Here is a 16,412-nt window from a genome sequence, read left to right as displayed (position 1 = left end):
TCTTTCTTTCTTTCTTTCTTTCTTTCGTTCCTGTCCTACAATGGCGGTTACTCATTCTCTTTCATATATGTATTTTTTTCTTTCTTCCTTTCCTTCCTTCCTTCCTTTGTGGCTCTCTCTTTCCTGCTGATCTGCCGCTTACCACCCCTCCAAGGCACATCTCGCTATTCAATTGATCTCCCTCTTTCGCTCACCCCTCTTCTCTCCCTGACTCACTCCTATTCCTGTTTTGAACACTCTCTCCCTTTCTCGCTCTCATTCTCTCGAGTTATTTATTTCTCTGATTTCCTCCATAACAATTCTCTGTTTCCAACCAGGTGCCAAAAGCACTTTCCTGTCACACATCAGAGCAGAGAGTTGACGAGCAGACACAAGCATGCGCCAAAATGCATCTGTCTATATTCCTTCAGGCTGGGAGGGTGGGGGCAATATACCAGATATACGCCCACTTATATCTCATTGTTTTACTGCCACATCGTCAATAGGGATCAATTACCCTGATCGATTAAAAGAACATTGTCACAATTTTTGGCTCAGCACATTCTGCTAACGATTACCCGCAAACTTCCATTAATTAAAGTCTGTCGAAATCGATCAGCTTTCCTCCTACAAGCAGTGAGGGTTCATCATTAGCACGGGCACTAAAAGCTATTTCTCCGCTGCAGCAGCCTCAAGAGAAAAACAAATGAGTAAATCACAGAATCACTGTAGGTTTTCATGTCGTTCCCTTTGAGGTGCGGAGGGAATGTGACGGGAAGCGGTGTGAATTTTCTGCCACAGGACAGAAAAAAATGGCAAACTGACTTGGGAGGGTGAGTGTGTTTGTGTGTGTGACAGTTGTCATACAAATGATTAATTTCATGCAGTATGTGTATATGTGTATACCTATCGCAGTATCGCAGTAGAGCGACAAGAGCTGCTTACATTAAACATCGGAACATAATGATTCTGGTTGATAGTCAATTTGCCTCAACCGCCTGCTGGACACACGGCTAATTTACCTTCTATCTATTGCAATATTTCTAGCATTGATTTAATATCTCTTTATTATTTGGATACAACATGTGATTGTGGAAACTTGACGTTTTTTCACAAAATGATTGTGTCAATTGTGACAGCTCTAGTTCCGCACGTATAAGCCCCCCCCCCCCCCCCCGAGAATCATCTGGGTGTATATATTTTGGTGGTGTCTTCTAACTTTACTCTCCCGACCCTATGCCCACCTCACCCCACCCCACCCCGGTGGTTTTAAGGAACCCAAACCTTGATTTGCACATCACCGTGCGTGTTCACAGCCTCGGAGCGCTTCGTGTTGCTAGTGTTGTTGCAACAAGAGGAAAGAGGCAGCGAGGGATGTATTGGAAGTGACATCAACTTGAAGATTATTTTTTTATTTATTATTTCATTAGGATCTACCTCCGATGCTGTTTTCGCAGAGATTTATATTTTTTCCTCCTTCCTTTCAGTTGATGCTGTATTGGAAAATAGCACTGGGGTGGGGGTGGGTTGCCATCAAAGGTGTTATCGACCACCACCATGACAAACAACATCATGCGTCCACGTCATCTCTGTCCTTCACATCCTCCGTTCTCCCTGCTCTCCTGTTCTCCCATCCCCCCTTTTATCACCTCTGTCTCGCCCTCTTTTGTGTAGTAATCTCTTTGTGAATCTCTCTCCCACTCTGCACCCTCATGCGCCTGTATCCAATTTTCGCACATACATTGAGCAAATTGCGTCATTTACTGTGGCCTACTTTGTATGTACAAATGATCATGAAAAAGACAAACCAATAACAAGGTATTTTGGAGATAAAATAATGACTGACTTTTTTTTCTCGGCCGGTGATACCTGCGACACTCTCTCTTTGGGGGACAAGGCCAAATCGATGTCGGCGAGTGCGTCAGCGTGCGATGATATGAGAAGTTCATCAGCCAGACGTCTCTAATGGCCCTACGCGAAGAATGAGAAGTAACAATGAATTAGCGGGACGAAAACCTTCATCCGTGTCTATCTCTCCCGTGGTCTGGTGGGCTATTGATTGGCCCTTGGCACTTAAAGCCCTGATGCATTGTCAACAGCGCAGTGCCTTGTTCGCTCCAGCGCACAGTAGTGCAGCACAATCACACTTCGACACATGCTCCTTCACGGGACGCTCTTTCACACTGTGAGCTGTGGATGGCAACCTCTGCCATCCGCAAACACACACACACACACACACACACACACACACACAAACACACACGCACACACGCACACAAACGATGATGAGCTTGTGGTTTTCTTTCGACAATCCAGGCTCTATTTTCAAAACATTGTGCAAGAACATATTTTCGCCGAAAGTTGAAATATTGAATTTGATCGAGTAGACATCGTCATTCATTTTCAATTGGACTCGCTGTAAGCTGTCTTCAACCTTGAGGAGCTGCAATTAAAAAGCCACCTTAACTTATAACCTTGTGTTAGATAAGTTACGCCAATTATTTATCCGTACCATAAAGAATGTCTTAATGCACTGAAAGCTTCCCCTTCCTCTGTAAGGATGTTTATCATGCTCCATTGAAGGCTACCGAAAATATAAGGGCATATTTCTTCCTCTCTATGAAGCTATTGGGGAACATGTGGTCATGCGAGACATTTAAGTTGGTCCTGGTTAAAAAAAATTCCCAAACCTATCCTCTAAGGATTTTGTGGGAATCTACAAATCTCACTTTCTGCCGTAAAAACACCGCGCTTAGAGTGGTGTTGCTCCACAGCAGTAAGTTGAAGGAAATAGGAAATGACTGGATCTCCATTGACTGTAATTACTACTTTGGAAATCTAGAAACACTCATTACCCTCTGTGAGGCAGCCTGATTCAGTTTGGGGCTCGTCGTTGAGCTTCTTTGGATTTCTGAGGGTGTGCAAAAACATTATCATTGCAATGACAAAGAACCCCAGGCCTACAACTGTTAAACACTAGGCATGGCGACACAGTCATTGTCACTGACATCTACTTCCTAGTAATGGTCAAAAATGATCCAAGAAGCTACACTATTCAATGCCTGACAGGTCTTACAAACACAGAAACATACACTCCAGCATGTGAAATGGTTCTCAACCTATGCCGAAAACTTTATTGGCAAAGCTCCTGATTCTTTCTCTAACTTACGTATTGATCTTCATTAACTCAATACGTTTCCTTTTTGTTCTCCACAGGTCGTCTTTGAGGCAACGGTTTCCGAGGAGCGACAGGGCTACATCGCCTTGGACGACATCCTGCTGCTCAACTACCCCTGCTGTAAGTAGGAATCTGCCTTTCCATCGGCCTCCTTGCGCTGACCTTTTGCAAAGGCCGGTGGGTTACGATGGGAGGAGCCGCCGATCAGAGAGCGAGAGAGGCAATCTTCTTTACTCCAGCCTCCACTGACAGGACCCGTCGAGGCGAACGCGCCGCCCAGACAGTACCTGTCCTGTATGACAGCCCCAGGAACACAGCAGGAGGGCTTCTCCCTTTGTGCCTTTAGTAGAATAGCTGACCTTTTCCTCCATTTTGACAGCTCCAGCCACAAGCTCTCTGAAAACTAATGTTGCTCTTTGGGGAACCCTGGATGCAGAGAGGGAACATCTTGTTCTCTCCTCCTTTGATTTGTTATCGTGTTTTTAGTCATCAGAGAGAGACACAAAGGGGGGTGGCTCAGTAATGTCACATTACAGGTTCAGTAATTTGGCTGTAGCCCAGTTACCCAACATTCTGTCAGTGTTGTAGTACTCCAGTCCGGGATTCGGATTTGAGTCCGGCACTGGGATTCAAGCCTGACACTAGTCTCAATTTTCACTTCTTGGACCCAACTTGGACTTGAGAACTGAGAACTTGGAGTTGGACTTGAGTCGTCAGTTCTTGTGCATCAACACCATTCGGACTGGGAAACTGGGAGATTTTTTTTTTCGTATGTCTTCTTTTTGACTGTGCCAGTGGAGCATTGAAGCACAACTTGGAACTCGATTCCGTCTCAACTTCAGTGTCTCAGACAATAGGGACGGACAATAGGGACGGATTCAGCCTCGGAACCCCGACACTGGAGACTCAAGCCTTGACTCTGAGTCAGACCCCAACCGGACTCAACTTTGGTGACTCGGACTTGGACTCGGACGCTTACATTTAGAACTGGACACTCAACTCAGGCTCAACTTTGGTGACTTGGACTCTGACTCTGACACTGGGGACTCGAGACTGGACTTGGACTCAGGTGTAGTGACTTCACTACAAAACTGGCTTCTGTTAGCCAACGCCTTCTGTATTGAATCCAAGCCTGGTTAGCGTATCTGGTCGCACCGGGGACATAGAGGAGCACCCTTCCAAGACTGCTGGGGTTGCTGAACTGGACACTCCCCCCATTCCCCCTGCCAGCAGATGTGAACTGATCTGAGGGAGGGCGGCTGGGTAGCTGAGCCAGAACAGAGGCGAGAGATTAATGGGGAGCAAGAATGATGGCTATGCTGGCGTGCTGTTGGAAAGAAGAGTATCATTTAGGTTGCACTTAAACGCCAGACAATGTTAATGAATAGTAATGTAGGGAATTTGTGAGCTCATGAAATTCAACTAACTTTGCTGCCCAGCTCTATACCTCGCCCAAAAGAAAAAAAAAAAACAGGTAGACCTCTCGTTTTAAATTAACGATTTGACATATTGGGAGGGGTGGGGGCACTCTATTATAAATCAACGCTGTACGAACGAACTATGTAAATTTCCCCGTTGTGCGACTAATAAAGGTTTATCTTATCTTATCTTATCTTATCAAGCTATCATAAATCTCTCTAAAAGCAGCAAGATACTACTTACTTTTTTTTTTCATTCAAGCCAATCTCTATAAACTTCTACAACTTACCCTCTGTCATCGCACCCCTTACAGGCACAGTATGCATTTGGATGGTGATTATGGATGGATACACACACACTCCACCCAACCCTCTCTACGTGCGACCAAGGCCAGCCTCAGCTCTGCTGCAGGTGGTGCTTCTCGGGGACAGTTAAATAATCAAAGCTTTCATTAGCAGATGTAGACACAGACTACTGTGAACGACAAAATACCGATAATTTGCAAGGTCACGTATGAATTCATACTGTACGTGCGAGCAACATACAGGCTCTGTCTCCCTGTCTCACACACACACACACACACACACACACACACACACACACACACACACACACACACACACACACACACACACACACATAAATAAATGCACTCATACAAATAAACAAGACTATGCTGGCATAAATTTCCCAACAGGCAGCAAGGAATAATTGTCCAACCCCCTTTGCCACCCACTCCCCAGGAAAGACCCGAATCAATTGCACCTGCTTGTCATTGGTGATGTTGTTCTTCCCTCATCGCTATTCCAAACACACGCAGTGTAGTTGTTGAAGTTTGCAGCATGAATAGTAGGAAGCATGAGTCATTAGGATAACTACTGCCACTACCGTCTGTCTGTCTGTCTGTCTGTCTGTCTGTCTGTCTGTCTGTCTGTCTGTCTGTCTGTCTGTCTGTCTGTCTGTCTGTCTGTCTGTCTGTCTGTCTGTCTGTCTGTCTGTCTGTCTATGGATGTATAAGGACCATCAATATATTGAGTTCAGGATCTGTGGAGGATGGCCATGTATGAAAATCACTTACAGAAGTACCCTGTAGTTCAGGGGTGGGGAACCTTTTTGGCTGGGAGAGCCATAAAAGCCAAATATTTCTAAATGTATTTCCTTGTGCGCCATATAATATATAATATAATTGAATGCAACTTAATGCCTGCATTTTTGAAGTAAGGCATACATTTTTAATGTATAGCACATCTCTGGGTACTTACAAAAGCGCTATAGATAATACATTTCTCTTTATTCTTCTTAATAATATTGTCGTTATACTGTAGCTAACCAATAATAAGTGAAATACTTTTTACCATTAATGCGACTTCTGGTGCTGCATGGTTTTGCTGATGGGCTTATAGTCTGCTTCATACGTAGTGAGGTTAAGCTTCATGCTGCGTTGAGGCTTCCATCAGTTAAACGTGAGCGTAGGTTGCTCTTAATGTTTCTCAGATGCAAGAAAGACTGCTCACATGCGTATGTAGAGCCAAACATGGTCAATACGCCAATACTCACACGCCGCATTGTGTGGTTTGTGAATCAGCTGGTCTTCAGGTTCAAGTTCAAGAGATTATTTGTCACATACATATTGACGTTTTTTCCATTTCTGTCCACTTGTGTTCAGCTGATTGGTCCGACTCGAGGCAGGGGGTTTTCTTAATGGTTGTCTGTCTTACAGAGGGGATTGGTGCACGGGCTCGTAAGCAGCCTAGCAGTGGAACGCCTTTCCTCCTGCACCCAAGAGGATCATTATTATCCACAATTATTATAATAATCCTCAGTCATATATATATTTGTGGCCTGCCTGCCACATATTGAAATGAACAATAAAACTCTCGCCATGTGGGCGCACCACGGCCAGAAAGACTCCATCTCCCTCCCTAACCCCTTACCTGTGGGCAGAGACTCTCACAAGTGGCGCCTGAACAGAGACCCGGGAGGGGCAGGGCGCAGAGTAAAAGCGGTCTTTCTGTGGTCCGCAGCCGGTGCTTAACTACGCTCCTTTGTACGCCACATTTATATTTTGAATTTTATTTTCAAAATTGTCATTTCTCTTACCTGTTTTACTTTAAAATGACACAGAAAAAATATTTATTACTTGTTAATTGTGATGAAAAATTTTAGCTCAAAATTGTCTGCAAGCCATATACCGTCATCGAAAGAGCCATAATTGGCTCGCGAACCATAGGTTCCCGACCCCTGCTCTAGCTCTACTTCGAGCGTGAAGGAGGAAAGGGAGCGTGTGGGGGTGGGGGGGAAAGAGACGCCATCTCACCACCCCTTCTCGGGCCAGATGTCCGTTACCATGGAGACTCATAGAGGTGTCCATTGTGTGCAGGGGAGCTGTACTGATGTGTACATAGCTCCCTGGTTTTCAATTGAAAGGCCGAATTAAAGCCCTGCTTCGAAATATGTCACACTGTGAAAGGCTGTAAGGGGTGCATGAGTAGTGCATGTCAAGGAATAGAAATGTTTGAATTGAGCTGATTTTATACCCAGATTCACATTAAGGACAATTTATATAATTGTGAAGTAATGCACAGTGCCGTTCATATAAGTTGCCTAATAGACTTAATAACACAAAGCACACACTCATTAGGTGGGACAGAGTTAACCCGTCAACCTGTGCTCCATTCGTGTTGTGCTGTGAGCAAGCATATGCAGATGAAAATACAATGTTGGACAAATGAAAAACAGTAGTCCTGTTGACTGGTGGTTCTCAAACTTTTTTGCCATACAATTATGGAAAAATAAGCTAATAAGGTGTAGAATTATGGTCAATCAGAAGTTATCCGAACCCAAACCCATATGTTGGAATTGTTGAATATGTACTGTATAGTCAAGTCTGAAGAGTAACTTTTCATCTTTCAATATGGAGCGAAGATGAGCTTTCACAACAAAACAACAGTATTAAAATTAACCTTTGTGGAGTTTGCATTAGGTCAAGACAGCCTGAAGCCCGGAGCTTCCTGAAATTGCCCTAAGAACGAATGGCGTGTGAGTAAATGTGTGTGTATGGCTATGCAATGGACCGGCATTCCATTCAGTCACTTTCCGGCATACAGAGCCTTTAATTGAAGTCACCAAAGCTTTTGAAATGTTTCAGACAGGGCTAAGAGTTAGGCGGAGGCTTCTTGCCTTTGCTTCAAAGGCGGTTAGTTCCCATTTTCTTGCGGAGGCCAAAACAAGGCATTGCAGATTGTGTGGTACGATTATTTACTCCAATAAACTTCCCGAGCACCAAGACTGACACGCTGACTGACAGCGAGGTCATTTCTTAAAACCACAAATCTATTTCCTATTTTATTTTTTTATTTTTTTTGCAATAATCCTCATGAGAAATATTCTTCTTTACTCAAGTAAACTGTGTGTGAAGTACAGTACATCCTCAAATGCAATCATTCGGCCAACTTGAGCTTTTGCTCTGCATTGGCATCTTGGCTGCTACATATCCGCTGGGATTACAACCCACAATACGAGCTAGCGCTGCTGATCAGCTGTTCATCTGTTCTGCTGTTCTGCGGGGTGATTATCTCAAAGGCACAGCACGGATTTGCACTTTTTTTTGTGTTTTTCTTTATTCCAATATGGACGTGAAAGCAATTCAGACTTAAAAGATTTAAAAGATTTGCGGCTCTCGATGAGCACAGCATGTGAAAACTGTCTAACCCCAAAAGTAAGCCATATTTGTTTGACTGACTTTATTTATTTAGAAAACCAATTCCATCCAGCTAACCATCCATCCATCCATCCATCCATTCATCTAAGTAATTACACTAATAGTCACGCAACGGAAATGAAACGATCGCTGGTTGAACTTGTTACTAGGTAGCAATTCATGGAAACATCAACGCATCAGCATGTTTCTGGTTTGTTGATTCACCAAAGGTGCATTAACCCCCCAATTTAACCCCTGGTCAACATTACACCCTACTCCGATGCCTTTTGCGGTCGTAAACGCTGACATTCGGCGAATGTTTTGTTCTGATCTGGGCGTGCCGATTCCATTTAAGAGATTAAAAAAAACAACAGAAACAGAACCTTGTAGTCAGAAATCAAGTGATTTTGGAACAACACAGTTAGGGAACATTTTTAGTTCAAATTTAGATGATTTTTAACCGCCTGGCAAACCAGGCAAGCTGGCACCCTGGCAAGGTGACCACCCCCACACACCGCTCAAATACGTGCATGTCCTTCCAATGCATCGCACATCAGATGCGTGTGTATGTTAAGTACTGTACAGTAAGTGTGTGTGTGTGTGTGTGTGTGTGTGTGTGTGTGTGTGTGTGTGTGTGTGTGTGTGTGTGTGTGTGTGTGTGTGTGTGTGTGTGTGTGTGTGTGTGTGTGTGTGTGTGCTTGCCCTCCCACAGACAAGGTGCCCCACTTCTCTCGTCTGGGTGACGTCGAGGTCAATGCCGGGCAAAACGCTACGTTCCAGTGTGTTGCCACAGGCAAAACTGCTGAGTCTGAGCCTTTCATTCTGGAGGTAAGGATCCACCGAGGAAGTGTCTGGGCGGGGGCCTATATATTGCCATTGAAAGTTATATGAAATCCATTTCACAACCTATTGACCAAATGACACTAGATTTTTCACAGTGCCTCAAAGTCATACCCTGCATATATGTACCAAATTGGATGATGGTAGTACAATGCGTTCATGTGTTATGGCAGATTATGTAGTAACAGGCCCCGCCCTGACAGTTTTTGTAAACTTTGAAAATAATGATAAAGGGAATATAACTTCTTATAATAATAATAATAATGATAATAATGATAATAATATATGTTTAGAGAGAGAGAGAGACGGGGGTTCTGTTTTTTGGTTTTGGTCGAACGGCTAGGACTGTTACGAGCAGGATAAAAAAACAGAAAAAAGATTTAGTGAATCAGAAAGGGGAAAAACTAAAGAAGAAGTGAAAGAAAGAACAATGGATTGTGAGACTACAGTTGCAAGTATGCAGCTGTTGGAAGTATGGACATTTATTTGCATCCTTTTGGGGTTTTCCGGGCTTTTTTACTCTCTCTCTCTATCTCTCTCTCTCGCTCTCTCTCTCTTTTTCCTCCTGCACAAACTCAATATGTTTCCAATTTCCAGAGTAGTTTGTCACTTTTCTTTTCTTTTCTTTTCGGAATATGAGCTAAAATGAGTCTTCAAAAATCCCACTCGTGCCGCTTCCATTCTTGCCTTGTCCTTGAAGCCGCGGCACTTTTAAAGTGTTTTTTGAAACCACGGAGGCGAACCGAAATGAGATTGCAGTGTGCAGGGCGCTCCATCCTTTGTGTTTCCCTGTATGTATTTCATATCCTTCCTTTTTTTCACCCCCTTCTTCTTCTTGGCCGAATTTAAGCCTTTGAAGATCCTCACTGAGTGTGGCAGATTTTTTTTTTCTCCATCAATGTCTATCATGAAGTCTACCTATGCAGATGTTCAATAAATTCACTAGTAGGTAGGATGCACACACACACACACACACATGCATATCCAAGCATACACAAGCATACACATACTGTACATACAGCAAGGAGCGTGCATGGATATGCAGCACGCATGCACACTCAGGAATGCACGCGCTTGCATATGCAAACATGGACACCATGGAAATCCATAGATACACATACATGCAAGTGTACAATCATGCGTGCATGCACACACACAAGCAGGAATGCATGTGAATTGGCATACAAACACTGACAGGGACACACAAACAAACAAAGTAATTGAGGTATGTCATCTTAGTGTACACACAAATGAATACACAGAAAGGAATCCACGCACACAGACATGCAAACGCACAGTAACACACACACACACACACACACACACACGCAAGCAGGTCTAAAAACACGGCAACACAAGCCATGACGCAGGCGCACACATCATCCATTGGAATAGAGGTGCTCTGCAAGGGAGGCAAGACAATTGAATGTCTCAGTGCCATCTCCTCCCTGCTAGACCCCCCCCCCCCACCTTGTTACAAGTGCAAAGATCCAACGTGGAGCGGCAGAAAAAAAATCTGTTTCCCCATTTGTTGCGGCACTGGCTTTGATCGCCCTCTCTGAGCCCATCCACATCATCCCGGTAGTCAGTTCAGCTGACTACCGGGAAACGTTCCGAGCGTTCCTAGCGGCCATTGTTCGGTGTTCGATTGTCTTCAGACTCCGGTGGCCAGCGGCTATTAGGTCCTCTAGCCAGACGGCCGTGGCAAAGGGCGGCCAACACGGTGTAGGTATGGGGATCTGTTTGCTTTTAACAAGCCGCAGGTGGCCCCCTTTGTCATTTTAAATCTTTAATGATGCTGATGCAACTGATGGAGAGAACTTGAAAGAAACATGCTGCGTCTGGAAGATGCTGATCACAGGCTTGCTGCATCTACCCAGACGAGCACAAGCATAAGGTGTGGGTGATATCAGGTGATCTCACCTTATGCTGTAGATAGTTTGGCCACAATTTATTTTCAAAGTTTACAAAATATGTCTGGGCGGGGGCCTATCTATTGCCATTGAAAGTTATATGAATTCCATTTCACAACCTATTGACCAAATGACACTAGATTTTTCACAGTGCCTCAAAGTCATACCCTGCATAAATGTACCAAATTGGATGATGGTTCATGACTTATGGCAGATTATGTAGTAACAGGCCCCGCCCTGTCAGTTTTTGTAAACTTTGAAAATAATGATAATAGGAATATAACTTCTTATAATAATAATGATAATTATGATAATAATATATGTTTATAACTGTAAAAACTAACTTTCTGAAGGAAGATAGATAGAAGATAGCTAAATAGATTATTAATATAAAGGAAAATGGCCATTTGGAAAATAATTTGAGCTGCTCTTTCATTGGAAAGTAAAAGGCTATAAACGTTCAACATTGAACTGAGTGCTAGCTTGTGGCTTGACAAAAGCCACATTTCGCCCCCAGGCTGAGGTACATGAGGTATCATTTTATATACAAGTACTCCTCACTTAACCACCTACCTGTTTAACAACTCTTTGACCAGCTCTCTGACCAGTCTGTATTGTACGCTGCGTATAATACCGTTGCGTCTCAGCATCAAGCATCTCATCGCGCATCACCCTTTATATACTATATACAATATATATATATATATACACAAAATATACTATATACACTATATATACTATATATACTATATACACTGTATACATCTTATCTCATCACCGTTCTCACTCTATGTCTCGTTCTCGCAGTCTGTCAGTATTCATTACACTAGCGTTCGCAATGGCCACGCCCCCTTCGTGAAATAACACGAGTCCTCGCTTAACGACCTGGTCCTAGGAGCGGAACTTGGTCGTTAAGTGAGGAGTAACTGTATATATATATGTATATATATATATATATATATATATATATATATATATATATATATATATATATACACATATATATAATTCAGACGTGAAAGCTACTTTGTGATGGAAGTTACGGTTGCGTAACGTCGGGCTGCACATGCTGCGTGCCAGCCTCTCCCAAATTTCCTACATGTTCAGCGCTGGCTGACAGGATGCCAGGATAGAGGCAAGGGAGATTATGTTGGCTGCCACCCGGGGGGACCTATGTCACATCCCCACCAAACCACTACCCCCCACCAGCCTCCGAAACCTGCCCACCATTGTTTACTTGTCACATGTACATTATGCTTTTCCTCCCACTGTAGCTAATTTCCACCACTTTTGAATCTTCGTCCTCACTGGTTCTTCACGCATTGCTTCACATTCGTAATCGCTGGGATTGACTCGCATGGGTTCCTGGGTAAACACAATCGCCCACATACGTTGTGGGTCACTTGGCATCCTCATCAATGTTCTACCTCTTCCTCTTTCTCTCTTTGTCCCGGCTGACAGCGGCGTAATGGAGCGCTAATGGACACATCCGCGCTGTCGAGGCTCAGCCACAAGCGGGTGATGGCCACCTTCCAGGTGGAGGCCCAGCGTGGGGAGCAGGACCTATACCGCTGCATCACCCTGTCTCCCCGGGGTGCCTCCGTTTCCAACTTTGGGGAGCTCATCGTCAGAGGTACAGCTAGACATTTATTCCATGGGGGAGTTTGTGTGTAAATACGCAGGAAACCCATGTTAAATATTCCAACTCACTTCCATATGATGGTATATTGTATACTCTTTGTACTTCTCAACCTCTATTCTACTCCACCTCTACTCTACCACTCTACCACTCTATCTCTAGTCTACCTCTACTGTATTGCTGCTCGACACTCTGCCTCTACTCTACCTTTAGTCTACCTCTGCTCTACATCTGCTCTAAAGTACCTCTAACTCCCTCTATACTACCTCTACTCTACCTCTGCTCTACCAATACCTTCCAATACGGTGAAGGTGACTAATGAGATTAATGAGATGTTGAAAATAGTTTTTCACATTAAATCAAGATCTTGTTTTCCTCACAACCCAATATCATTGGGTGCATTAACACCAATACCAAATTATCACCCAGCCCCCACTGTCTTTAAAACATACCGTCGATTGAGCAAATCAGACGCACACAGACACATGCAAGTATCTGTTTCCTGTGTCCTTCCTGCTGCAAGCACACTTGCTTCCCCATGTTCCCGGGGGCTTAGTAGCTCCTGCCACGAGAATGCATGGAGTGTACAAGACTCACTTAGACGCACAGTAACACACACACTTGCTCACGCATGCACACATGTACTGTATGTCTCGCGCTCCTTATCTCTTTAACTAGAAATCAACATACTCCCACATGTATGTTTGCATTACCAAGCTCACTATGTCCACTGGCAAATTACTCCTGGCCTTGGTATCAACCTGCCATCCTATCCAACCACACACACACACTCTTTCTTTTTATCTCACACATAGACACACCCATATAATCATACACAAATAGACCAATTTCTGGCTCTCCGCAACCACCTCACAACCTCATAAAGACGTGGTAAATAATTTCCTTGAGCATGGCATGTAGGCTGCAGCATTAAGAGTGTACAAGTCATGTTTTAGTTGACAAGCTTTGAAAGTGTGTGTGTGTGTGTGTGTGTGTGTGTGTGTGTGTGTGTGTGTGTGTGTGTGTGTGTGTGTGTGTGTGTGTGTGTGTGTGTGTGTGTGTGTGTGTGTGTGTGTGTGTGTGTGTGTCCCACGAACAAGTGTGCATGTTGGATTAATTACATTTTTACCTGACTGATAAGGGTCATAATATCCATCAGGGTTCCTTTTTTTCCCCTGTGCAGAAAGGACGGAATTAATCACGCTGTCAGTCATGCAAATAAGCCCCTTATTCGGCTTCATTACAGCGAAAATTAAGAATTTGCCCCGTTTGAGAGTCACTTAAAAGTCTTAATATGATTAAAAGATTTTCTTCTTTTTTTTTTTTCATGAGTCACTGCTCTACTGGAGAAAGGAATATTTTTATTGAAATGATCCATAAAAAGGTATGATTAAATCCTTGAGTTTTCTTTGCTTTGCATTGTTCGCGCTTCATCTCTCCTTGTGCAAAACACTTTTTAAATCTGTGCTCCTCTTTGCGGATTTCAGCGACTTGAAGGTTTCTCGTCATTAACTCCAGTAATTTATGCTCAGAAATAAAAGTGAATGCATCTGAATGTACAGTGGCCTCTGTCGCAGGCCCTGCATCGTGGGATTCACGATGGCTTTGAGCCTTCAATGCAGCCATGTTTGCGCAAAAGTGCTTTCAAAAATTGAGGACAAAAGTCAAGCGTTAATGGCAGAGTGAAGAAAAATAAAACGTATACACACACACACACACACACACACACACACACACACACACACACACACACACGATCACCCTATGTACAACAGCTCTGTAAGGTAATTAGTGCTTTACGAGCTGCGTGTGTTGGCTACATGTGTAGGTTGAGTTTAAATGACAGGAGGAGGTGGTAAACAACAGCGGGTGTTTACCAGGTGGGTGGCGGTAGCACAGTAACATCTCTCATGTCTCTCTCTACATCTCTTCACTCTCCGTAGTACCGCCCACGCCCATCGCGCCACCTCAGCTGCTGCGCGCGGGGCCCACCTACCTCATCATCCAGCTCAACACCAACTCCATCGTGGGCGACGGGCCGGTCATCCGCCGCGAGATCCAGTACAGGGCGAGCCAGTCGCCCTGGACGGAGACGCATGGCGTGGGCTCACTCACCTACAAGGTGTGGCACCTGGAGCCCGACACGGAGTACCGCATAAGCGTGCTGCTCACCCGGCCCGGGGAGGGGGGCACTGGGGCACCGGGACCCCCGCTGATCAGCAGGACCAAATGCGCGGGTGAGTTTTGGCCGTTGTTGTGTTTTGGTTAGAATGTTTCGTGTCGGTTCTGTTATGGACTGATGAAGGAGATACACCCATCGGTATCACATTTACATTTACATTTAGTCATTTAGCAGACGCTTTTATCCAAAGCGACTTACAAGGGAGAATAACATTCAGCTACATTGCGACAGAGATTAGTGTAATAACAACATTGGTATAACAATAAATACTGCAAGGTATCGATGTAATTCTGTCAAATTGTAAAATTGACACAAGGTTATGAAAGGCCTAACAGTCTGAAATAATTTAGAATAGTAATAAAATAAAATAGATTAAAAAGTGCGGAAAAAAACACATACAAATTGCGATACTATGCACAGGATAATGAATTTGAACATCGATTGATTTCTGAATATGGCAATTTTGGTTGTTCTTCTCATCCTGGGAGGCTTGACCTGCTTCCCATCTGATTCCAGAATGGCATACTAACATACTATTTAATCCTCTAAATTTGTGTTTAGTATTTTTGTCCAAAACAGTAGAATGCTCAAATAGCATGAGAAATGCACTGGGTTGACATACTGCATCCGGTGAAATCCCACAATGCATTGTGAGGGCAAGAGTCCCAAAAGGAAATGGAGCGGCTCTCTTCATTCTTTTTGCTAACACACTAAAGAAGTAGTATTTTTCAACCACTGAGCTCACCAGTTCACGCTACAGCGTGATCATTTTTCAAATTCCAGTTTAAAAACAAATAACGGAAGTCTTTTTGCAAGGCAGTAGTATTTCATTTAATTCTAGGGTTCCAGCCAGAATACCATATCTGTGTTCATTGGAACAAGTTTCACTCGGAAAGTAATAATTATTACTCTTTTTTGAGATTTGGTTCTTGACGGGTCACTCGGTAAAAAGAGTTTTACTTTCAGACTCTTTTTTTTATTTCATTCAGTTGGTTTAATTGGCGATTAGCGGGGGAGAACTTCTGGTGAACGATGAACGAGAGTTCAATCAATCATTTTCAGTTTGTGAATTGCAGATTCACTCGCTCGCCCACCTGTCTCCCAAAGGAGTTGTTCGCGAGGAATGAATCGCTCACAGGTCTTGCATCACTATTAGCAGGCCATAATAACAAGCACAGTCATTAAATGTTTCTGACATTTTTAGTTGTTAATGGGATAGTAGTGTGCTGTGGGATTATTTCATTGAAAAAAGCATGCCGTGGCAGAAAAAATACTGCACCAAAGTACATTGGACTATCGTCCAATGGACTATCGTCCAATGTACTTTAGTGCAGTATTTTTTCTAGTATGAACATATAGTATGTAGTATGCACCAGGGCATTCTGGGCACAGCCACGCAGAATCTTCTTCAATTATTATTTTTCCACATCTGTTGCTGTCAGTGCATCTCTCCTCTTTTTTTTGGACTGAAAAGCTTATCTTTCAAAATAACTTTCTGTCTCGGCCAATTTTAAAAAGCCAACCTACAGTAATGCATTGTTTTTCAGGGTTGTTTCTTTTTA

At 43.6% G+C, this 16,412-nt stretch overlaps 1 protein-coding gene across 1 annotated transcript in view; it reads left to right on the top strand.

Moving 5' to 3' along the window:
• ptprua (protein tyrosine phosphatase receptor type Ua) overlaps positions 1-16,412 on the top strand; it is a 164,965-nt gene that overhangs the window by 89,852 nt on the left and 58,701 nt on the right. Inside the window, exons 4-7 of the mRNA XM_080002494.1 lie at positions 3,196-3,277; positions 8,989-9,104; positions 12,491-12,662; positions 14,612-14,905. Of these exons, the coding sequence (XP_079858620.1) occupies positions 3,196-3,277; positions 8,989-9,104; positions 12,491-12,662; positions 14,612-14,905 (664 nt within the window). The remainder of the gene's footprint in view (positions 1-3,195; positions 3,278-8,988; positions 9,105-12,490; positions 12,663-14,611; positions 14,906-16,412) is intronic.

This window comes from Zeus faber (assembly GCF_960531495.2).
Source record: "Zeus faber genome assembly, chromosome: 1".
Lineage (NCBI taxonomy): Eukaryota > Metazoa > Chordata > Actinopteri > Zeiformes > Zeidae > Zeus > Zeus faber.
This window is presented reverse-complemented; position numbering and strand designations above follow the sequence as displayed.